Below are 24,531 nucleotides of genomic sequence, written 5' to 3' on the forward strand. Positions count from 1 at the left end.
ATGAATGAGACTTAGTTTGTGTGTAGCTAGGGCCATCTAGTGCATAACAATGCAATTTTTCCCCTACTTAAATATAACATATTCAAAATATGCTAGTATCAAAAATTCTTTCCTTTCGGGTTCTGTGCTAATGAATACAGTTGAACACTGATTTTTATGAACTAACTGGGGAATGAGTCCGTAAAAGTTAACATCTCCAAATTACAACAGGTACAGTGCATAAGCTAATTTGTTAATCTTTCAATGATAATGTACATAATGAATGATAATAAATGTTCAGTGTGCCTCTTACAGTCTTGTCTGTTTGTGTGTACATAGTGTTCCTGTAGCCACCCATGTTTTGAGTGTGTATGCCCTCTGCTCAAGTATACACACATGCACCTTGTTGATCGAGGGATATGATTTTTTTTTCCCATCAGGAAAAATGATTCATATAACCATTCACTCATAAGAGCAGGGTTCTGCTTAAATCTAATAAAATTAAATGACATTTTGTGTTAGATCCTGTTCTTAAGACACTGCCTGTATTCCTGTTGAATGTCTGAATTCCTCAGAGAAGGAGAATACAAAGTTTGGGGGTACATTTTAAAACCTTGGACTATATGTTCTTCCTCTGATCCCACTGTGCTACTCGCATTGATAGCTGTGACCTGCATGAAACACACAATGGACTAAACATAATGCTTTATCTCTGGACCAACAACATCTGGTTCAAGAATCACTGAAAAAGTAATTTTAAAATGCTGGTCACTGTTTTAGAATAAATTCAACTGTCACTTCTCTCTTTTCCCAAGCCGATACTGACCCACTTCCCGAAGCTGATATTAGGTGGTGCTGGCTGCTGGGAGAGATGTGAACCTAACAGCCTCACTGCTTGTGATTATCAAAGACTTTAGGCACTTTTTTCAAGAGCTGTATTGTTAGCCCTGGTGTTCTGCTAAGATGGAGGGTCAGATCATCTGGCAAGCTTTAGGCCCATGTAAATGCCTTAAGATATAGGGCTTGCCTACACTAGAGGTTATGTCTGCATAACTTCTGTTGCTCAGGTGTGTGACTAAGCCATCCCTGAGCGATGTAAGTTACACCAACCTAAGCACCAGTGTGGACAGTGCTATGTTGGTGGGAGAGCTTCTCCCACTGTTATAGCTACCGCCTCTCATGGAGGTGGTTTTATTATGCAGATGGGAGAGCTCTCGGTGCAGCTGCACCACTATAGCACTTCTAATGTAGACTAGCCCATAGATTCCCCCTTACCCAAGAGGAGACAGCAAACCACACCCTGAAATTTTCTATTCTTTCTCCCACCCACCCCACCATCTAAACCTCCATCTCATGGGTGTTTACACAGCAGGGGTTAGCGTGCATGTGAGTGACTACATTCTCACCATATGTACCATTTCAATTGCAAATCATAGTCTTCACTTCCTGCCCTGCTGTTGGATAGTGTTGCCATGTGCAACTAATCTGCTTTTAAATTTCACCAGCAGGTGATGCCATTCTTTTTTCTATATAATACTTTCAGCATTTATACATCTTCAGAGCACCGTACAGACACCAACTAACTAATCCTTACCGTACTCCAAGTGGCAGGCAAGTATCATCATCCCCATTTGATGATGTGGAAATTCAGATGGATAGATTAAGTAACTTGCAGAAGGCCATGGAGGGAGTCAATTAAGGTAACTAGATAGCAAGTATGAAAAATTGGGATGGGGGTGGGGAGTAATAGGCACCTATATAAGACAAAGCCCAGAATATTGGGACTGTCCCTATAAAATTGGGACATCTGGTCAACCTAGAGTCAATGTCAGTCACTAGTTCCTGGTTCAAGTTACGTGACCACACTGCCTGTGTCTGTACAGAGTTTCTGAAGTTCTTGAGGATCCTTTTGAATAAAAGGTGTTACACAGATGGGAAAAAAATGTCACGGAACTTGGCATCAAACTATAGGCATTAAACTGAGCCCTACTTCCTTAGCAAGTCAATGATGAATTTTATCAGAGTTTACAGGCAAGAATTTACCAGAATTTACATACCTACATTTTAGGTCTCCTACAGAAATTGTAACATGTCCCTTGTTTAGAGCATCCCAGACTTCCAGAGAGGAAAAAGATCACATTCCTCAGACATGGCGGTGCCAGTGGCCTTTGCAGGACTGCACCAAAATTGCATATGAAAATATACATAAAATTCTATCAAAACAAGGTCCTGGTGCTGTACCATTAAAGTCAGTGGGTGCTTTGACATTGACTTCAATGATCCACAATTACAGTTGGATGAAATTCCTCAAATTTTTAAATTCAAAATTTGAAACAACATCTGGAAAAATTTCAGTAACATTTCCACAAATTATTTCCTTATTGCTTGACCAGCTTTATACCTCAGCAACCTATTTTGAATTTTCAAAATTTTGAAAAGGAGTGAAACTTCTACAAAATTGTCTTGAAATTTTCCCTCCCACGAACACGCACACTCTCCCTCCGCCTTCCAACCAGCTCTCCCCCGACCCTAATATTTGCTTATATTGTATCTTCCTTGATGGAGGACTAGACTTGCTTCCTAGCTGAGTTCATCAACACTAAACTTGTTGACCATATAACCTTGCAGTTATAAGAAGAGGATTTTCAGACTGTGGGGAAAGTGTTTGGGCCACAGTTTGGGCACTCCTAGTGGAAGTTTGTGTAATTAATCTCCAAATGTTAACAAATGAAAGGTAACAGCTTGAGGTTAGCTATTCTCAAGTACCATTGTTACTAATCATCCATACATACCATATATATAGAACACCAGCAGGACTCAAACAGCTTGGCCAGCAACAAATGTGTCAACAGAGACTCTGGTTTTATGCCTCATTACAACAATTCATAACACATCCCACTGCCTGCTAACCCTGAATTGACCACTTAATTTTAAGTGGACTCCCACACCACGTGTTAACCCCTTGTGTTTAACAGTCTGTCCCAATTTGTATTTAGCTCAAACACTCTGGTTTCCCCAGACCTGAACAAGAGCTCTGTGAAGTTTGAAAGCTTGTTCCTTCCACCACTCGTCTACCTTGTTTCGCTCATATCCTGGGATCAACACGGCCACAACAACACAGCAAACAAATGTATTATTGTCATGTAATGACATTTCCCAGAGTAAAGACCTGCTTATGGACTCATCGAGATCTGAAATGTCTGGCTTTACAAGCTAATATGCCCAGAATCTCCTATTGTTTCTAGTCTGTATTTGTTTCTGATCAGAAGCTGGGATAAAGACAGTTGTTCTTTCGGATTTATATATGTATTGATCAGTCTTTTTATTTTTCTTCCAGCACTTGAACACAAATAACGCATAAAGATTATGAGCAAAATTCACTATTGCTGTAAGCAGACAAACCTGTGAAATAATGGATTTCTCCAGTTTACTGTAACAGTATATTTTGGCTTGGTTACTGAAACCTGGTGTAGCAGGGTGGACACCTGCTCCTGCCTGGAAGGGCCTGAGATAGCCCAGGGAGCAGGCAGCATGAAGGCTGAGCTGATTGGGGGAAGTGGCTGCAGCTGGGGCCATGCCCCAAACAGACTCAGCAGGCCCTATAAAGGCAGGGAGCCAGGACCTCAGGCCAGAGTCTCTCTCTGCCTTCAGAGAGAGAAGGGCCTGGCTGCAGGGACCCAGATACAGAATAGCTGGGTGGAGCAGGGCTGGGGAAAAGGCTGGGGAGCTCCAGCCTGGAAAGCCCCAGGCTGTGGCCTAGCATAAGGCCAACAGGTAGTGGGGGGTTGCAGAGGACAGCCCAGGGCTAGGCCAAGGCAGCAGGTCCAAACCCCCCTTGCCAGTGATGCGTGGCCTATACTGCAGTCTGCAGAAGCAGGGGCTAGTTGGTGACTGGCAGTGGCCTAGTACTGAGGCAAGGTGGGATAGTGGGTGGGGGTTCCCCAGGGAGGGGAGACCCAGATCTGTGGGGTACTGCTGGGGGCAGCATCCCAGTAATAGGGGCACTGGGTCCTGGAAGGGATATGGGGGGGCCAGAAGAGGACAGGCAGATCACTGGCCTGCAGAGGGCACTCCAGATGCTGGATGAGCTGATTCCCCGAAGCAACCAGTAGGGGGTGCCGCAGGGGTGAGTCTGACCTCTTACACCTGGTCTACACTAGAAAATTAAGTCAGATTAACTAAATCCCTTGGGGTGTGAAAAATCCACACCCCTGAGCAGCATAGTTAAGCCAACCTAACCTCCAGTATAGACACTACTAAGTTGACAGAAGAATTCTTCTGTTGACCTACCTATCACCTCTCATGGAGGTGGTATATCTACAGCAATGGAAGAACCCCTCCTATTGGCGTAGGCAGCATCTATACTGAAGCGGTGTGCATTTCAAGTGTAGACAAGCTCTGAGAAATCCACAGCTACCACATAAAATTCTCACTCATGCTGCAGCTGCTATTGTCAGACCATATTCTGAGACAGGTCTGAATGATGCAGAACATATAAATGGCTGTCTAAATGAGTTGGCAGCATATGTCTTCTTGGTAGAGGCCACTGCTCCCCTCCGAATTTGACTTTGCCTCACCCCCTCCCGTGCCATGAATAAACAGGAAAAAATAACAGGAGTACTTGTGGCACCTTAGAGACTAACAAATTTATTTGAGCATAAGCTTTCTTGGGCTACAGCCCACTTCATCGGATGCATAGAATAGAACATATAGTGAGGAGATATATATACAGAGAACATGAAAAGGTGGGAGTTGTCCTATCAACTCTAAGAGGCTAATTAATTAAGAGAAAAAACTTTTGTAGTGATAATCAAGATAGCCCGTTGTCAAACTGTCTGTAATGGGCTAAGAGCAGGCAGAAGAAATCTCTGAGGACAGGAAAGGTACAGTCGCCCAGTGGATGGGAATGCTAGTGAGCAGATGCTCTAGGGGCATCTGTGGGAGCATGGCAGGCAACAGACCTGTCGTCACTTACATACAGCCCCCCAACCTGAAGCAAATACCAGCAACCACACATCACTGAACAAAAACACTAACCCAGGAACCTGTCCTTGCAACAAAGCCTGATGCCAACTCTGTCCACATATCTATTCAAGTGACATCATCATAGGACCTAGTCACATCAGCCACGCCATCAGGGGCTCGTTCACCTGCACACCTACCAATGTGATATATGCCATCATGTGCCAGCAATGCTCCTCTGCCATGTACATTGGCCAAACCGGACAGTCTCTATGCAAAAGAATAAATGGACACAAATTTGACATCAGGAATCATAACATTCAAAAACCAGTAGGAGAACACTTCAGCCTCTCTGGCCACTCAGTAATAGACCTAAAGATGGCAATTTTGCAACAGAAAAGCTTCAAAAACAGACTCCAATGAGAAACTGCTGAACTTGAATTAATATGCAAATTAGACACTATCAAGTTAGGCTTGAATAGAGACTGGGAATGGCTGAGCCATTACACACATTGAATCTATTTCCCCATGTTAAGTATTCTCACACCTCTTGTCAAACTGTCTGTAATGGGCTATCTTGATTATCACTACAAAAGTTTTTTCTCTTAATTAATTAGCCTCTTAGAGTTGGTAGGACAACTCCCACCTTTTCATGTTAGATATATACATACAGAGATCTCCTCACTATATGTTCCATTCTATGCATTTGATGAAGTGGGCTGTAGCCCACAAAAGCTTATGCTCAAATAAATGTTAGTCTCTAATGTGCCACAAGTACTCCTGTTCTTTTTGCGGATACAGACTAACACGGCTGCCACTCTGAAACAGGAAAAAATAAGTATCTTGTTCTTCCTGGGTGGCTGTTTCTCCTTTCTGCTGCCTGCCTACAGCACCACTGCTGTTTCCAGAGCTCCCACTCCCCAGAACTTCCATCTGTTGTCTGCCTACTGCATCAATGATGTCCCCAGAGTGCTTGCACCTCAGATCTTCCACCCACAGAATCTCTAATGTCCCCAGAGCTGCTGTTCTCTATAGAGCTTTCATCTGTTGCCTGCCATGCTCCCACAGATGCCCCTAGAGCACCTGCTCACTAGCATTCCCATCCACTGGGTGATTGTACCTTTCCTGTCCTCAGAGATTTATTCTGCCTGCTCTTGGCCCATTGTACCACAAATATCTCTTGAACTCCAAGTCCCCACTGCATCTGTTCATCTATCTCGACCCTTCTGTTCAAGCTGTGACAGATATTGCAACCACATGCAATATCTTTGGAGACCATATTGTATTAAATGTATGTATCATTGTAGCCCAGGGATTGTATGTAACTCCAGGAGGGAGAGTTATCACAGCTCCTCCAGGAACCAAAAACAGTCGTGGGGGGGCGGGGGGGAGAGAGGGAAATTACAATGAATCGCTTAGGCTGTAAACACCTCTAGAGAGAGACCACACCCTGGGGAGGTTTGCATGTAATTGTTCAAGCTGGGTTTTCCTGAGACCAAAAGACAAAGTAAGGGCTTTTGATATCAAAAGGCTAGGTTTAACTGGCTCAGGGCCTTCTTTCTCATCCACCAAGTGGACAGGACCTTCTGTCCCGGGGGGGCCCCACCTCTTACAGAAGGGTTGGAAAGACCTTGGCCTACTAAGGGCCCCATAAGACTGATGGGTGACCTCTGGGAAGCTTTTAGCATTAATATAGAATATTTTATTATGTTTTATATGTAACTGATTTATATGTTTTATCTGTAATGCTTTTACCTTAGGAATACAGGTGCTTGTTAAGAAGGAGCTGTGTTAACTTGTAACTGCTGGCAATATGCAGTTCACAGCCCTTGGAGAGAAAGCGAAGCACAGGTGCTGGCTTTTAGGCAGACTGGCTTGTTGGGGATATCATAATGTAGGCAGGAAACTGTACAGCCTTAAAACCCCTGGTGAGAAGGGAGAGACATGGGTCTCCACCCAAGACAGGTGACAACTGGGAGCTGGAAACATTAAGTAGGTGCCCTCGAGGAATCACGGACTGGGGAATACAGGTACAGTTACTCTGACACTGTGACACAAACCACTTACAGATGGTCCTTCTCAGTTATGCCCTGAACACTTGTATGTTATTTGCCATTGTGCTTCAAGAGAAGAGCTAGGCTCTGTTCTTCTTTAAAGGAAGAGTGCCATGACTTATGAGACACACTTAGCATCTGATGAACACCCAGTTGCAAGTAACTAGGCAAATCTGTGTTTGTGCTAGAGACCGGAGAATGAGAGCTGATAACTGCTGATGACCCAAAGGATGGAAACTGCTGACTTGTACAGTACAGTTTCACACACAACTTGAAGTAATGGCCCTTTTGGCAGCTACTGGATTTTATGGCTATGTCTGCAGCTTTACAAGCTATGTTATCATCTTCTCAGATCACAAAGCAAGCAATGTTTGGATAGGTGCCTTTGAAACCTCATCTCTTTTTATTTTGTTACTGAAGCATCTTAGAGCACTCAAAGCACTTTGATTCTGCAGCAGTTCTGTATAACTCCTGGGTGTTGGATGAATACCAAATGACAATGTTTCCTCTTTTCCATAATATATGCATTCTGGAATTTGCTTCTTGTGTAAAGTTCTTGGTAAATAGGTCAATATCTACTGAATATAGGTCACCTTATCAGCTAAATCTTGTTTCTGCACCTTTGGCAACTGAATCCCTTCCCAGAAGTATACTGAACATATAGTGCCATATGAGGTTTCTGTGACGTAAAGCTTCGGGACATTTAATAAAATAATGCTGTAGTGTACTGTGAAGGGCAGAAATTGTATATAAATTTAACTTCAACAGCAAAGTACTGCAGTAGAACCCCGATTTTACGAACACTGATGTTATGAACAACCGGTTACATAAATCATTTTTCCTGGTGGAAAAAAAACCTGTATCCCTCAATCAAGAAGCTACACCTATGTACTTGGCAATGAGCAGAAGAGCAGAGGTGTATTATTTCACCAGTGGCTACAGGTACACTATGTTTATATAAGATTGTAAGATACACTGCATACATTTGTTACCATTCAATATGTACATTGTCATTGAATGATTAGCACATTAAGTTATGCACTGTACCTACTGTAATTTTAAAATGTTCAATTTTATGAACTTTTTGATTTTTTGAACACCGCTCCGCAATCCCCAATTAGTTTGTGACATTGGGATTCTTCTGTAACGATCTCAGTCACAATGGAATTTACAGCAAGTTGTATAAGTTACATACTGACCTAATTAACATTGACTGTACATGCAGGTGTCAACAACAGAGATCAAACCTGGGAGCTTCAGCAATCTTGCTAATTAGGGAGAATGCTAAGATTCTAGTCTGTGCCCAGAAGGATAAGGATGACCTGTGCATTCACTACAGAGCCACTCTATTGCAAGTGGACATTACCTGAGTTAAACTGAAAGATCTGTCATACAAGTCATCTGAGACTACAGGATTTTGTCCATTCACATCTGCATTCAAGTGACTTTCTGTGATCTAGTCTGGCATTTACACACACACAGATCACACGGTCAGATTATGCTCCTGAGATATATGGACCGAAGTGGCTCACGACCTGCAGATCTCCCCTGAATTCTGTGGAGGTTAAAGTTAACATCAACACACCACCGGGCAGCTCAGAGAGGACTCTCTGCAGGTTTAGGTTCCATATGGGAAAAGAAAGCTGAGAATGTGTGGGCACATGGGTCATGCCTGATTCCAGGACACACATACTCCATCCAACTTGCTGTCTGGCTCCGATGAGTTTCACAGACTGTATCAACTTTTCTGTGGTCCCCTCAGCAGTGCAGAACTCCCCCTTTAAGAAGAATGGGGGAACAGTTGTAGCCATTGGGACCATGCTGGCAGGGAGCTGGGAGAGGGGCTTTGGTTCCCTAAAGCCATTAATGTAGAGGCACAAAGCCTTGATGTGGATGCCACGGGTCTCCTGTGGGATCATATGGACAACGGGGACTGGTAAGGTGTGGGAGACCTTGGAACCCAGTGGAATTTTCCTCCTCCTGTACGTTTTACCCCAGGAGGGGCTTTCTGGGCCAGTTATAATGGCACAACTATGCAGTGGTCAAGAAGATAAGGATGTGAACAGCCTCAACTGCCTCTAACTTCAAGGTTAAACCTCTCTAGAGCCTGGAAGTGAGCAGACGGGCAATGGGCTGTCCTGACAGGTGCCCCACTGATGCCAGCAGACGTTCCCCACCCTTGGGTGCCCCTGGGCTGCAGCGACTCGCTCAGCAGCGCCAGCGGTGGGGACTGTCAGCAGCAGCCCCGCCAATGGGCGGTATATGCCGGGGACCGCCCCCCCCTATACTGCGCGGCTCGGGCAGGGGACGCCACGTGACACCCTCACACACCCCCCCCCGCGCGCCTCGGGGTACATCCTTCCTCCCATTGATACACTGTAGCGAGCCGGAACGTCCCGAGCCCTGCCAGGCAGCCTCAGTCGATCGCCGAACGCCGGCTGGGCTGAGGCCGGGTGGATCGCGCGGCACTCGGCTAGCGCGCCGGGCGGGAGGCGCGGCGGCGGCTGCGGGGCGGTCGGTCGGTGTCTCTTGGCGCGGCTGTTGCTGCGGCGCTGTCGGCTTCCCGCGCGTCCCCTGCCCGCGCCCCCGGCCGCCATGGCGGAGCCGGCGGACAAGCTGTACCGGGCCGAGTACGCCAAGAGCGGCCGGGCCTCGTGCAAGAAATGCGGGGAGAGCATCGCCAAGGACTCGCTGCGCCTGGCCATCATGGTGCAGGTACCGCGTGGGCACGGGAGCCGGCCCCGCCCACGGGCCCCGCGGCTGCCGCGCCGCCTTCCTCGCAACCCCTGGGGCCGTGCGGAGCGGCCCCGGCAGCTAGGCCGGCGGCCACGTGCTGCTTTCCGCCGGTGGCCTGGGCCAAGTGTCCGCCCCATTCCTTCCCCTCGGGCAGCGCCGGCTGCAAAGCGGCCCGGGTGCGGCACGCGCCGGGCTAGCGCAGCTCCTGGCGGCACGCGCTTGGCTTCGCGGCGCGGCGCTGCTGCAGCCCGCGGGGCTGGCCCGGCCCGGCACGGCGCTGTGCGGCTCTGGCAGCGGGGATGGGGGTGGCTAGATTTGTGCGGGTTCTGAGTCCGTTCGCCCCGACTTGTCCTCAGACATCCTTGTGGCAGGGATTTGTGTCCACGGGCCAGATGGGATCTCCCTGGGATTTTGGGGGGCGCTGGAGAGAATTTGGACTCGAATCTGAAGGAGTTGCGGCAGGGTGGTGTTTGCTCAAGTGCGGGGAGTCGGTAGCGTGTGTGTGGGCCTGCTTTTGCAAGCTAGCTTCAGTGAAACACATATGCTCCTAAGAAGGGGACGTTGATGTGGTATGTGATCTTGCATATCAGACAGAAAATATGACTTGATCGCTCACTACCCTTACTAGGGTGCATTCGAAGTGCATCGGCTGAAATGAGCAAGAATGCGATATGAAAGGCAGACAACTTATTAAAATCTCGCAAATTATTGCGTTGTCACAGCTTTATCTTGCTGTGGTTGTTTGATGGAAGAAAACAAGGAAAACCTTAAGTTATGTTCTAGATGTTCTAGATGGCTTCCATTTTAATTTCATCGTCCTGTTTGTTTGAATTTAATTACTTGAATTGAATTTGTTAGCAGATTTCGCAGGAAGATGCGATTTATTGAGTTGGGGGAAAGCAATAGAAATTCTATTCCTTGTTCTCACAGTCCATGTGATCCTGGACTCTAACTGTTCATTAACTTCCTGACTGGGGAATATTTGTCCTTTTCTCTTCACTATATTGTTTTGTGAGTTGCTTATCATTTGCTGAACACATTACGATGCTGTTTACCTCAGTCTGCAGCTTGGAGACCTTTATGTGGAGACAAATAATTGCATATGGGGGGGGCTGGAAATCAAAACGATGCATTCAGTTGAAGTGTAAGCTCAGTCTCCATTATTGCTGAAGAGCTGTGGAGGCTTTTTCACTTACATTCTTTAGTTTTCTGGGCAGCTTAATGTGTGTGTTTGACAAGGCTATTTGTTACTGGCCTAAATCTTCCCTCCTGTCTGATAATCTGTAGATGAGTTTAACCTATTTATAGTGGCAACTTGCACGCCCCCCTTCCCCATCCATCTCTGCATTTTTAATGAAGTCTGCATCACCACCCTAGCAGTGCATTCTCACATCTTGCTCTGCTTTTCCTCATGGCCTGATGAAGTGTGTTATTCAGGGAAACTTGTGTTTGATTAGTGTGGTTTAAAAAAACAACAACAAATCTGTAACTAGCCTTTCATCTCAGACCCTATCTGTATTTTTAAACATAACCATGTTTAAATACGGCTTGCCCTCAGCTGCCTTATAGAATATTGCTTCTCACTTGTCTGGAAAGAAAAGAAACCTGTTGGGTAAATAAGTGTTAGCTTAGGGCTTCTAGCCTAAGACTTCTTTTCTTGAAATTTCCCACCATTACCACCTCGAGTGCAGTTCTGCTTCTACTAGCAACACTGTAGTGCAAGCGTAGGCCCAGTACTAGTATTATAAACTAGTCTAGTCCTGCTTGGAGGAGTTTAGTGGTGATGAAAACACTAGTGGCAGCTGATGCCTTGTCTACCAAAGTGCTCTCACTGGTGGTAACAACAGTGGGAAATAGTAAGGAGAAAAGGCTAGTACAGACAGACTTGGGAATTTACCAAAGTTAAAATAGTTATGACTCCTCATGACTTTTTTCAGTCCACACAGGCAGGAGGAATACATATTATTAGGGCTGTCAAGCGATTAAAAAAATTAATCGCGATTAATCGCACTGTTAAACAACAATAGAATCCCATTTATTTTAAATATTTTTGGATGTTTACTACATTTTCAAATATTAATTACAACACAGAATACAAAGTGTACAGTGCTCACTTTATATTTATTTTTGATTATAAATATTTGCACTGTAAAAAACAAAAAAATGATTTTTCAATTCACCTCATACAAGTACTGTAGTGCAATCTCTTTATCATGAAAGTTGAATTTACAAATGTAGAATTATGTACAAAAAAACCTGCATTCAAAAATAAAACAATGTAAAACTTTAGAGCATACAAGTCCACTCAGTCCTACTTCTTGGTCAGCCAATCACTCAGACAAACAAAGTTGGTTACAATTTGTAGGAGATAATGCTGCCTGCTTGTTTACAGTGTCACCTGAAAGTGAGAACAGGCGTTCACATGGCACTGTTATAGCTGGTGTTGCAAGATATTTACGTGCCAGATGCGCTAAAGATTCATATGTCCCTTCATGCTTCAACCACCATTCCAGAGGACATGCTGATGATGGGTTCTGCTTGATAACGATCCAAAGCAGTGCAGACTGACACATGTTCATTTTCATTATCTGAGTCAAATGCCACCAGTAGAAGGTAGATTTTCTTTTTTGGTGGTTCGGGTTCTGTAGTTTCCGCATCAGAGTGTTGCTCTTTTAAGACTTCTAAAAGCATGCTCCACATCTCGTCCCTCTCAGATTTTGGACAGCACTTCAGATTCTTAAACCTTGGGGTCGAGTGCTGTAGCTATTTTTAGAAATCTCACATCGGTACCTTCTTTGCGTTTTGTCAAATCTGCTGTGAAAGTGTTCTTAAAATGAACATGTGCTGGGTCATCATCCAAAACTGCTATAACATGAAATATATGCAGAATGCAGGTAAAACATAGCAGGAGACATACAATTCTCTTCTCCCCCCCCCCCCCCCCGAGTATAATCACAAATTTAATTGACGCATTATTTTTTTAATGAGCATCATCAGCATGGAAGCATGTCTTCTGGAATGGTGGCCGAAGCATGAAGGGGTATACGAATGTTTAGCATATCTGGCATGTAAATACCTTGTAATACTGGCTACAAAAGTGCCATGCAAATGCCTGTTCTCACTTTCAGCTGACATTGTAAATAAGAAGTGGGCAGCAGTATCTCCCATCAGTGTAAACAAACGTGTATGTCTTAGCACAATTGCCAGAATAAGAAGTAGGATTGAGTGGACTTGTAGGCTCTAAAGTTTTACACTGTTTTGTTTTTGAGTGTAGTTATGTAACCAAAAAAAAAAATCTGTATTTGTAAGTTACACTTTCATGATAAAGAGATTGCACTTCAGTACTTGTATGAGGTGAATTGAAAAATACAATTTTTTATCATTTTTACAGTGCATATATTTGTAATCAAAGATAATATAAAGTGAGCACTGTACACTTTGTATTCTGTGTTGTAATTGAAATCAATATTGAAAATGTAGAAAAACATCCAAAAATATTTAATAAATTTTAATTGATATTCTATTGTTATAAGTGCGATTAATTGTAATTAATTTTTTGAGTTAATCGTGTGATTTAACTGCGATTAATTGACAGCCCCTTATATTATGTCATAATCATAGTTTGGCCACATCCATGATTAAACCTGGTTATTTTTGTAGCATAGAGATATTTTATTCTTCTTCTTTTTCTTGGAATGAACACATTCCTAAATGGCTCTTCATTCCTTGTTTTTCCTTGATACCAAGTGTTATCTGTAGGCTTGGATAAGGCTGCCTTCTGGAATTAATACTGTGTAATGTGCACAATTAAGTTTCATATTAGAATGTTATTGAAATTTGGAGGTCTTTTCCAGGGTACTAATAGGACTCTTTCAGTCTTTTTGAGAGCGAGGAGGAGGAATTGGGGATAGGATTAAAATACACTTAATTAATTTGACATTTTTGCACTATGGAACAAATACATCAGACTTTTGTATTCTGGCCTCAGCCACTAGAGCATCTAGATAACTTACAGTAGTTGGAATTTACAGTAAAACCTTACTAATCGGGACACCGGATAATTCACAGACAAATTAGTATTCTCCCTTCACGCCTCAGCAGAGATTTAATAATGCCATAGCAAAGTCTCAGTCTTAGTAATTAAGACTTGTGTTTTACAAAACACTCACTGGTGTGTTATAGAGTATTGCAAATAATTAGAACTAAACTGCAATTATCAGATTACATTAACTTTATTTTGTAAAGGACTGTCCTCTTAAATTTATTTGCTTAGTTGGTAAGGGCTTTGTCAAACTCCCACTAAAGTCAAGGGAAAGAGTCCTGTTGTCTTCAGTGGAACTTGGATCAGGCAAAATCCATTAATTCATATTAGGCTTCTAATCATTAGTGGGAGTTGATGAGGTTCTACCATATTTGAGGATCTTAGATTATGAACACTATTGTTAACAATAACTCTGAGGTAGAGTATTATTCCCATTTTGCAGATGAGGAAACTGAGGCACAAGGGATGAGGGTAAGTGACGGGGGGCCGGGAGGCCATGGCCCTCCCACTTTTTGAAAGTGGATGGACCAGGCCCATCCACTTTTCGCCACGGGACCCCACCCCCTTCCCCTCCTCTACCCCCCGAGGGCGCCCGGGCAGTTGTGGGGAGCCGCGCAGACCCTCCACCTGCCTGGGATGTGGGGGGCTTGAGAGCAGCCCCCGGCCAGTGTTCCTGCCCCCCAGGCTCCCTACCCAGGGCAGGTGGAGGGTCCATGCTGGCTCCCCACACCTGTCTGGCTGCGCGGCTCTTACCATGACTCGGCTGCAGCTCCAAGGCCCCGTCCCTCGGCCTGACTAAGACCTACACGGGTAGTTGTGAGGAGCCTGGGTCCCTCCACCTGCCCTGGGCGGCTGGCTGAGGGGTGGGGCCTCCAGGGGAAGAGGGGGTGGGGCCTCTAGGGGAAGAGAATTGGCCTTGAGGGGGGCAGGGGCCTCTGGCCCCCCCACTTTTGGGAAGGCTCCGCCACCCCGGTAAGTGATTTATCCAAGGTGTTGCAGCAGGCCAGTGGTATTGCTGGGAATAGAACCCAAGAGTCAGCTGCTAGACTCAGACCCCCATGCTTCTGCTGGAAAAACAGTGGTGTAAAAGGCTGAAAAGGTTCCAAGAGGCTTTTGGCCACCCAAGGCGGCAGAAGTCGATCAGATTTGGCATCTTTTGCCAAAATACCGAGAGGTAGGAAAGGCCTGGTATGAAAAGCACCATGATGAAAAGGCAGCTGTTTGCTTTGTAACTTGCAGGACATTTTAAAAATCATTTTGATGATTTTTTTTTTTTTTTTTGGAAAATTTACTGTTACACTGTGCAGCTTTCTTGGCTCTCACAGACCCATTATGGAGAGAGGCCTAACTTCTGTTGCTGAGGCCACGCCTTTGCTTCAACTAAGTAAGGTTACATTCCAGAGTTGAGCACTTCACAAATTCCTCAATAGGAGACATTTCAGATAAGTGCCAACTATCCTGGCTATTGCTAGTGTGATTGCATTCTGATCTCTTCTCATTAGGGCATTGCTTGAAAAATCTGTCCTACACCCACTAGCCTGAGGACTGAGCCTATTAGCCACTGTGAGAAATACTTGCAGCCTTCTCCTGCTTCCCAAGAGGCACCGATACACTTCTAGTTGTTTCCATTAGATATGCATATCTTTTTTTGTTCCCATAGTAGGGATATTTGTATTTATTTAGCTCTGTAAAATACAAAACCTCAATTTATTAAACTTCCTTTGCATTTTTTCTTCCTTCCTTTCCCCTTCACTCCTCCTCTTTCACTTCTACCACAATAGAGCTTGGTATCTTTTCCACCATCTCTTTTGATGTTTGCTCTGTTTCCTCTCTTGCCCCCAATTTATAGCATTCCTTTCTCATTTTCCGCCATTGTTTGATGTACTCCCTACTTCCTCCATGTTGTTTTTCAATCTTTCCCTCTTCTCCATGCTCTTATTCTCCCCACTGTACTCTCAGCTTCCTACCATATGCATGTAACTTATTCACCGGTGCCTCATTCCGCTCCCCCTCCTCTGCAGCAAAAGGTTCCTGCTTCCCCTTCAGTAAAACAATGATTAGAGCCCTGCTCCTCAGCAGTTCTTCCAGGGTCCCATCTCCTTCACAGTTCCCCAGCCTGGGCATCTTCTGGTTCCTGCACTTGTAGGGTCCCTGCTCCTGAGCAGCCCCATATTTTCCTTCCTAGCTCTTCCATCAGCCTGGGAGAGAGGGAGGCAGGCATTTATGCTGCTCTGTGCCCATGCAGCCTGGTCAGGGGCCCCATCTAGAACTTGCACCCTGGACCAAGTGAGCTTTTGATCCTGTGCATTAGAGCGGTGCTACAATAGGAACTTTTGTGGTTCATTCAAGAAGGGCTGCATTGAGGTGGGGTTGTGCAACGAGCCCTAAGATTTCATTTCCCTTCATCTTCAGAATGGAAACTGCATATAACTCTGTGCTTCAGTCTGAGCCCACCTGTGATTAGATCACACTTGTGACATCTCCAGATGTTATGCAAATCCTCAGTGTATCATATGAGACGTGCCCGTTACTTAGCTTTCCCTTCCTGCTGAAGGGAACAGTCTGAGTGAGAAATGAAAGGAATTTAGGGAGGAGAACCAAGTCAATATCAGCATCAGCACTTCTGCCCTAGCAAGAAGTTCCTTAACATCTTAAACAACCATAACAGGACAGAATCTTAATTGCACATCCCATCCACAAATAGCAGCTCCAGACCACTACACCTCATACCAACCAAGGTTGGTTCACAGGCCTAGAAAACATGAATTACGAGGGAAGATTGAAAAAATTGGGTTTATTTAGTCTGGAGAAGAGAAGACTGAGAGGAACATAGCAGTTTTCAAGTACATAAAAGGTTGTTACAAGGAGGAGGGAGGTAAACTGTTCTCGTTAACCTCTGAGGATAGGACAAGAAGCAATGGACTTAAATAGCAGCAAGGTTGGTTTCGGCTGGACATTAGGAAAAACTTCCTAACTGTCAGAGTGGTTAAGCGCTGGAATAAATTGCCTAGGGAGGTTGTGGAATCTCAGTCACTGGAGATTTTTAAGAGCAGGTTAGACAAACTCCTGTCAGGGATGGTCTAGGATAATACTCAGTCCTGCCATGAGTGCAGGGGACTGGACTAGATGTCCTCGCGAGGTCCCTTCCAGTCCTACAATTCTGATTCCTAACTCACGTACAGAAGCACTCACTGACTCATGGACTCCTACAGTGGTTCCTTAGAGGACCTCCTGTTTAAGCACTGACCTGGCCTGACCCTGCTTGGCAATCAGACAGTTTGTCTGGCTGAAAGTAAGAGACACAACAGCTGATTAAGAAAAAAAAATCCACAGTGATTATAATATGACTGCTATGGATGATATAAAAATAGTGACATCAAGAAGAGAGCTCTATGTCCCCTGTAGAGATGGGAGGGGAATTCACTACTTTTAATGCCAGGAGGGAGTTGTGTAGAACAAGTGGAAAAAGGGAACAGAGTCTGTTTGATGATGAAGACCGGGACAATGGGAGTCAGGAGTCCTAGGTTCTATTCCTGACTCTACCACTAATTCACCATGTAGCTTTAACTTCGGCGCCCCAAGAGGAAAACAGTGGCTCTTCTTTACTATACCGGTTCTGCGACATCTGTAAAAGGGTAATGAAACACATTCTCTCCCCCCACCCCCCTCCACACATACAGCATGAAAAGTCCTACGGACAGTAAATGCAAAGCATTACTGAGCAGATATTGATGTGTAGTCTTATGGTTTTAATTGGAAATTAAAGCTAATGTTTGCAGAGGAATGAGACACGGTGCTTCTCAGATGTAAACCTCTCAAGTTAGGGGTTACCTCCCAAAGATCACGTGTCCATTTTGCATATTAAAAACCAATGGGCACCATTACCTAAAAGTGAGAGATCACACTCCTCTTCCTGAGGCTGCAAATATTGCCAAAGCATCCTCTTCAGTACTTAGCAGGGGGCCCTACGGTGCTTAACAGTGCTGCTCTGGCAGAGTGTGGGGTAAAACCAAAGGGCTCTGAGATGGAGCCCTCTTTTTCAAATGCAAAATAATTCTGGGAGTGAAGGAGTGACATAAGGGAGCTGGGTTGAAACCTCAAGGCACCCCTGGAAAAAGGGAAAGCTTCACACCAGTCAGTGACAATCTGAAGTATACTTCTTATCTGAATACACTGTATGCATACAAAGTACTCCCCATTCACCTACCTCTGCACCCAATTAACCCGCTAAGAAGCTTGGAAAAACAGGACCCTCAGTCACTTTATGGGCCCATATGCAGTTAAGGCCGGTTGTAACCTCCCAGCTAAAATTAAGATCTCCCTGTTCATGGAGAGCTTGTTTTCAGATGGCTCCGCTGAACACTCCCCCAGGTGCTGTTTCTCACTCAGAATGGTGCAATCATGATTCTGTCAATGTTTTGTTTTGAGTAATGTGGGAAAGGGAAGAAAGAAGATTAAGAACTAGTTGTAACATGGGTGAAGTTCTCCCTCTGTGAAGCCCCCTTGTGACCCTGCTCTTAGCTTAGGTCAGTGGTATTAGTGGTACTGCCATAGGATTCTGAATTCTTGTGCCTTTGTCCTAAATCCCTGCATGTGGTTAGAAAGAAAGTGACGTTTTTCCTTTTGGTTATATCTGAATTTTCTCACCTCATCCTAATGTTGCTTTCTTCCTAGTCACCTATGTTCGATGGTAAAGTCCCCCACTGGCATCATTATACTTGTTTCTGGAAGCGGGCCCGACTCGTGTCCCATGCAGATGTTGATGGCTTCCCTGAGCTCCGATGGGAAGATCAGGAGAAAATCAAAAAAGCAATTGAAACTGGAGGAGTCGCAGCAGGTAAGTAAAGCAAAAGTGATGTTTACGGAGATTCAAGATGCCATGTCCATTTAGAACCATCCTATTTATACTTGAAAGGATGTGATTATGGGTACTGGGTTTTTTGCTCACTGGCTGTGATGTCCCTTCAGATGGCGAAATCAAAACAATCACTGGAACTTTCCTGATTCTCAATAATGACTAGGAGACTGACTGTGTATACTGAACCCTGTGAAATAGTTAGAAACAGGCTAAAAAGCAAGGACACTGCATCACTAAATATACTTTATTCACTTACTTGACTAGTGTAGTTTAGCTTCAATTAGCTGATACTAGTAAATGATCTGTAATACACTATGGAAAAGTAGTGATGTCTTAGTAACCTGAGACCTACTGTGAAATCATCACACCTACCAATATATCAAATCCAGAAAACATTAGTAAGGATTGTATAAGCACTGTATTAAGAGTTCAGTGCAATTAACTAAATGGTCAGGGAAATGATCAGATCCAGATTGGAAGTGGTTGGGTATGTATAGGGTTCCTAGGTGATACAGTAATACAAATAATTAATAACAGAGCAGACTGAAGCCATCAATGTCCGTACAACACAGGAATTGTGGGAGGTTTGTAGGTTGAAGTCAGCCTCTCTGGCATATAACATCATATCAAAGAAATGCATCTTGTATATGGAAAGGGGAGTTCTGTTTGAGGTGTGGCTATTTGGTTGACTCCAGTTCTGGTCAGGTCTTCAATAGCAGTATTTATTTATTTATTTTTATTTTATTTTATACTACTACTAGAACAGACAGACAATGAAGCAATGAATTCGCACTGAGGTTCTTTTGGGTAATGTTGATCACTAATTTGGCTCCTGGACCACTGAGGTCTGAGTATCACTGTTTTAAAATATACAGTTACACAAGCAGACTTCCACAGTTCCTCCGTGCACACGTACAGAACACTTGACTTTTTCCAGGTGCTTTTTAAACATTAACTGGTTAATCCTCACAGTATGCATGTGAGCTATAGTTAAGCCATATCCCCTCTTGACATATGGGGATACTGAAGCACAAAGGTGGTGATTTACCTCAGAGCAGCATATCAGCTCAGTGACAGAGCTGGAATTAGAGCTTGAGTCCTCACTTTACTCCTTTGGCAGGTCAGGCTTGTGTTCTTCAGAGTAGAAAGTTCATCTCTCAGAGGGGTTGTTTTGTAAATGTAAAACTTCACATTTACAAAATTCCATGACTAGTGTTGTTGCAGCATTATATGCTTCTTGACAAGTGCAGGTGAGAGACTAAGATTGTCTTCCCCAGTAGTGAAGCCTGAGGTATAGGTGAGTAACATTAGAAGTTTATTATGAGTCTGCAGAGTTCCTAATGCTTCCTGTAGAATTCTGAATTGCAGAGAGAGTGTTGTGGGTTTTGTAAAAAGCGACAGAGTCCTGTGGCACCTTATAGACTAACAGACGTATTGGAGCATAAGCTTTCGTGGGTGAATACCTACTTTGTCAGATGCATGTAGTCCACTACATGCATCTGACAAAGTAGGTATTCACCCACGAAAGCTCATGCTCCAATACGTCTGTTAGCCTGTAAGGTGCCACAGGACTCTTTGTCGCTTTTTACAGATCCAGACTAACATGGTTACCCCTCTCATACTTGTGGGTTTTGTCACTGTACTTATTTCTCTAAATGTACTGGGCTGTGGCTGATTTGGCTTTGTTTCACGGCTAGTCTCTCACTATGTTTGTGCTGATTTTGGGGGGATGATAAACAGTTGGGGAGACTTTTTTTTTAAGAAATAAAATGTACTTTAGAAGTTTAATAGTGTTTTTGCCTCTGTTCTCCAGGTAAAGGGACTGACCAGGAGGGAGGTGGCAAGGCTGAGAAGAGTTTAAATGACTTCGCTGCAGAATATGCCAAGTCTAACAGAAGTACCTGCAAAGGTTGTGAACAGAAAATAGAAAAGGTAGAGACACGCAGCTATTGGGTTTTTCCCCCCGTTCCAGTCCAGGGCAACACAGTTAATTCCATGAGTTCTGAACTATTGTTCTTTCTGTTGTTCTCCTTTTATATTATGGGTTTAAAAGTTGCATTACTTTCTCAGAAGAAATGCTCTGTTCTGAACAATTTGTCAACCCAAAGCTCTTCCACTGCAGTAAGGTCTCAAATGTGACCTCTTCAGAGCCTGGGATTTAGACCTGCTGACTCTTCCTTCTGTAAAGGAAAGAAAGCATTTAATTGGTCCAGGCATTGGAGCTGATTGGCAGATTACTGCTGGTGTTCCTGCAGAGGAATAGCCTGGAGAGAAGCTTTGGTGTACTGTAAATGTGTTTTTGTTGAGGAAGGCCAGTGGGTACTGCAGCTCTCCACTGACCCATCCCATCACTGTTTTGTAGGGTATGTCCTGTTCTTCCATATACAGGTAAATAAGAAATGCTGGCGAAATAAGGTTCTGAACCTGCAAGTACTTGTTAATGTGAATAATCCCACTGATTACTCATATGCATAAATTTTCACGTGTGTTTGCAGGATTGGAGTCCAAATTTGCTTTTGAAATGAGGATATCTGAGTGATTGTTTTGAATAGTATAGGCTGAACTGTAATTCAGAATACGATCTGGTTAGAAATCAAGCTGACTCTGGGTCAGACTTCATTAGTCCTCACACATTAATTTCTGGAGAACCAAAGTTTTATAATTTAAAATTCCTTGCATGGAGCCTGATCCTGCAGGATTTGCTTGCTTGACCTCTGTAGGGCTGCTTGCATGAGTAAAGGTTGTTGGATTGGATCCAAAATGTGGTTAGCTATTTTTGAGTTATTACTGAGCAAAAATTACTTGACTGAATTTTATTCTTTGCTCAGACTGGTTATGGGATTTCCCACCATTTTTTTAAGAAGTAGTAAGTATGGCCTGAGACTAAAAGTGAAAAGTTTAACTCAAAAAGGGAATTTTCAGAGTACGGGAAACCAGGGGGATTAGAATGAAAGTAACGATGTAAATTTCAGCATGTGACTGCTAGCAGGCGATTGGTGGAACAGTTTTTGCTACTCTGCTATTTAAGAAGCATTACTTTCATTATAAAATCACCAACCTATTTCTCTGAATTAACATTCAAGTCCTTCCCAGAGCGGCATCACACCACGCTTGTACTGTTGGTTTTTCTCTGCTTCAGGGCCAGATCAGAATTTCCAAGAAGATGGTGCATCCTGAAAAGCCCCAGCTGGGAATGATAGATAATTGGTACCATCCTGACTGCTTTGTGAACCACCGAGCAGAACTGGGCTTTCTCCCTGCATTTGGAGCCAGTCAGCTCCAGGGCTTTGGGATGTTGAAAGCAGAAGATAAAGAAGCTCTGAAAAAGCAGCTGCCTGCCATGAAGAGTGAAGGGTATGTGGGGGATGTAAGAGAGCCTGCTGGCTAGAAGATCCATGAAGACACACTGCATGTCTTCACAAATTCCATGTTTTATATAGATAGGACTTTTTAACCTCTGTCATACCATTTATTGTTTGTATAGCAGTAGTGCCTAGAGGCCATAATCAGGGGGATTTAGAGCCCTGTTGCACTAGGCACTGTGCACAGATAAAACAAGACCCACCCTTGCCCTTAGGAGCTTGCAATCTAAGTATCTCCCTTGGACATACAGAGAGAGTGCAACCAAGCAACCATGACTTTTTGAAAATTGATCTAATATTTTGTGCCATAAACTAGCAATCATGAGAATGAGTGACAGGGACTGGATCACTTGATGATTACCTGTTCTGTTCAATCCCTCTGGGGTACCTGGTATTGCTCACTGTCGGAAGACAGGATACTGGGCTAGATGGACCTTTGGTCTGACTCCGTATGACCGTTCTTATGTTCTCATGAGTTCAGTTGTAAAGACTGTGCTGCACTGTCTGGTGGTGGTGGTGTTAATGTTCTCTTTATTTCTGATCTGTTGATTGAGAAGTGATTCCTTAAACTTTTGTTCCTCCTGTGCCACTGACCCATTGGGCTATCCAGTTCCTCTGTTGATTAGTCACTCACTAGCTGTGGTACTTTTCAGGTGATGCCAGCGCATTCAGTATCTTCTGTCACTGTCATATACCTGTTCTTCCTTGGCCTTCCTCCCTTAGGCACCCACTTCAGTGCTTGCTTAGCATGTCTCCCATCTTCCATAGGGTGTATGTGTCCCAACCACCTGAGCTTTCTTTGATATTTTCTAATGTGCCCTGCTCTGTCAGCTCCCTTGCTCTCGCATTTGTTGTTTTGTCTTTCCATGAAATGTGTAGTATCTTCCTCAGCTCTCTCTGACGGGCAGGCTCCAATCTCTTCTTAATAGCCGCTGTCATTGGCCAAGCCTCTGCACCATACAGTAGCATGCTCAGTACAGTCACATGGTATAATCTGACCTTTAGTTTGGTATGGAGACCTCTGTTTGACCAGATGTTGTTTCACCTTTCAAAAGTGGTGTTTGCTTTTCCTAATCTTGTATGAATATCTTTATTGCACCTACCTTCAAATATATTCAGACTTCCAGGTGACGGAACTCTTCTACCCATTGGACTTCTTTTCCATCCACATAGGCCTTTGCATCTGCTGTCTACTTTTCTACCTTCATAATCTGATTTTTCTCTGCATTTACTTTCAATTCAATTGTTGCTGCTTCCTGTTCTACCTCTGGTATAATGCAGTCATTCCGTTCCACATCTTATTTATTAAAGCAATGTTACTGGGAAAGTGACGGTCATGTAACTCATCTCTGCTAACCCATTTTACACCTTCTGCAATGTCTTTTGTTACCTGCTTCATCACCCAACCTATGGCTAATGCAAACAGGATTGGTGATAACGTGTACCCTTGCCTAACTCCAGTCACAATATCAAAAGCTTTCTTGAAGTTGATAAAGTTAAGATGGATTTTTGCCAAGCAGTAATTTTTTCAGTGATCTGTTGAAGAGTGAATATCTGTTCACAGCATGATCTACCTGGATGGAATCCAGTCTGTTCTCCTGGTAATATTTTATCCACTACCTTCTTCATTCTGTTCAGCATAACAGTAGCCAATACTTTGCACTGTTATCAATCCCAGGCAATAACTTTGCCAGTTCGTGCACTGAGTAAGATCACCTTTTTTGGCAATGCCATGCTGATACCATTTTTCCAGTCTTGCAGCACTTGTTCTTTCACTCATATTTCGTTACAGAGTTTTGTTAGCTGCTCAGTCAGAATTTCACCTCCCACCTGTAATTCCTCTGCTTGAATTCTGTCAACCCCAGGATCTTACCACTATTTGAGGCCTTAGATGGTTGCTTTAATTTCATCAGGTGTGTTTGGTCCTGTAGCGAGGCGGTGGGATACCCCACAGCCCCGCTGAGGGCCGAACCTCCCCTAACACCAACGTGGGCGGAGCCACTGGGTCCGGCGCCTGCCCCTCAGAGGTCATGGCGCCGACCCAGAAGTATAAAAGCCTGCCTGCAGAGCTCAGTGGAGAACAAGCCGCTGAAGAGAGCAGATGTCTGTGGCCGAGCTCCTGCTTGGGAGACAGCAGCAGGCCGCGACCGGCCTGAGGACTCACCAGGCCAGCCAAGCCTACCCCTCGCCCGTTACCCCGAGGAGGACTGGCCGAGCCTGCCCCTTCGCTACCTACCCGGAGGAACCGATGCCGGTGGAGACCACCGAGGACACTAGTACGGCCCAGGTACCCTACGAGGGGGAGTCTGGAAGTCGCCCGGGGGCAGCCGACCCCAGTCTAGCTGCAACACTGCCAGAGCCTATGTCAGTGTGTTGCGGCCAGAATCCCCACTGACAGCAGCGAGTTTCCGCTGCTGCTAGGGCCCCGGGCTGGGACGCAGTGGAGTGGGAGGGCCTGCGTCCCCCCTGCCACCCACCCCTTGGGTGGCAGACTCCCCCTTTCCCTGGCCTAGAGAGGCTGGGACCTCTCGCTCATTG

The 24,531-nt window shown here is 44.5% G+C and overlaps 1 protein-coding gene across 1 annotated transcript in view; it reads left to right on the forward strand.

The window, feature by feature from the left end:
* Nucleotides 1–9,511: 9,511 nt before the first annotated feature.
* Nucleotides 9,512–24,531, forward strand: part of PARP1 (poly(ADP-ribose) polymerase 1) — a 53,825-nt gene continuing 38,805 nt past the window's right edge. The window contains exons 1-4 of the mRNA XM_026658184.2: nucleotides 9,512–9,710; nucleotides 18,448–18,610; nucleotides 20,445–20,563; nucleotides 21,771–21,985. Of these exons, the coding sequence (XP_026513969.1) occupies nucleotides 9,591–9,710; nucleotides 18,448–18,610; nucleotides 20,445–20,563; nucleotides 21,771–21,985 (617 nt within the window). The 5' untranslated portion in view covers nucleotides 9,512–9,590. The remainder of the gene's footprint in view (nucleotides 9,711–18,447; nucleotides 18,611–20,444; nucleotides 20,564–21,770; nucleotides 21,986–24,531) is intronic.

The sequence above is a fragment of the Terrapene carolina genome, unplaced genomic scaffold (genome assembly GCF_002925995.2).
Source record: "Terrapene carolina triunguis isolate 2854851 unplaced genomic scaffold, T_m_triunguis-2.0 Scaffold406, whole genome shotgun sequence".
In the NCBI taxonomy this organism is placed as follows: Eukaryota; Metazoa; Chordata; order Testudines; family Emydidae; genus Terrapene; species Terrapene triunguis.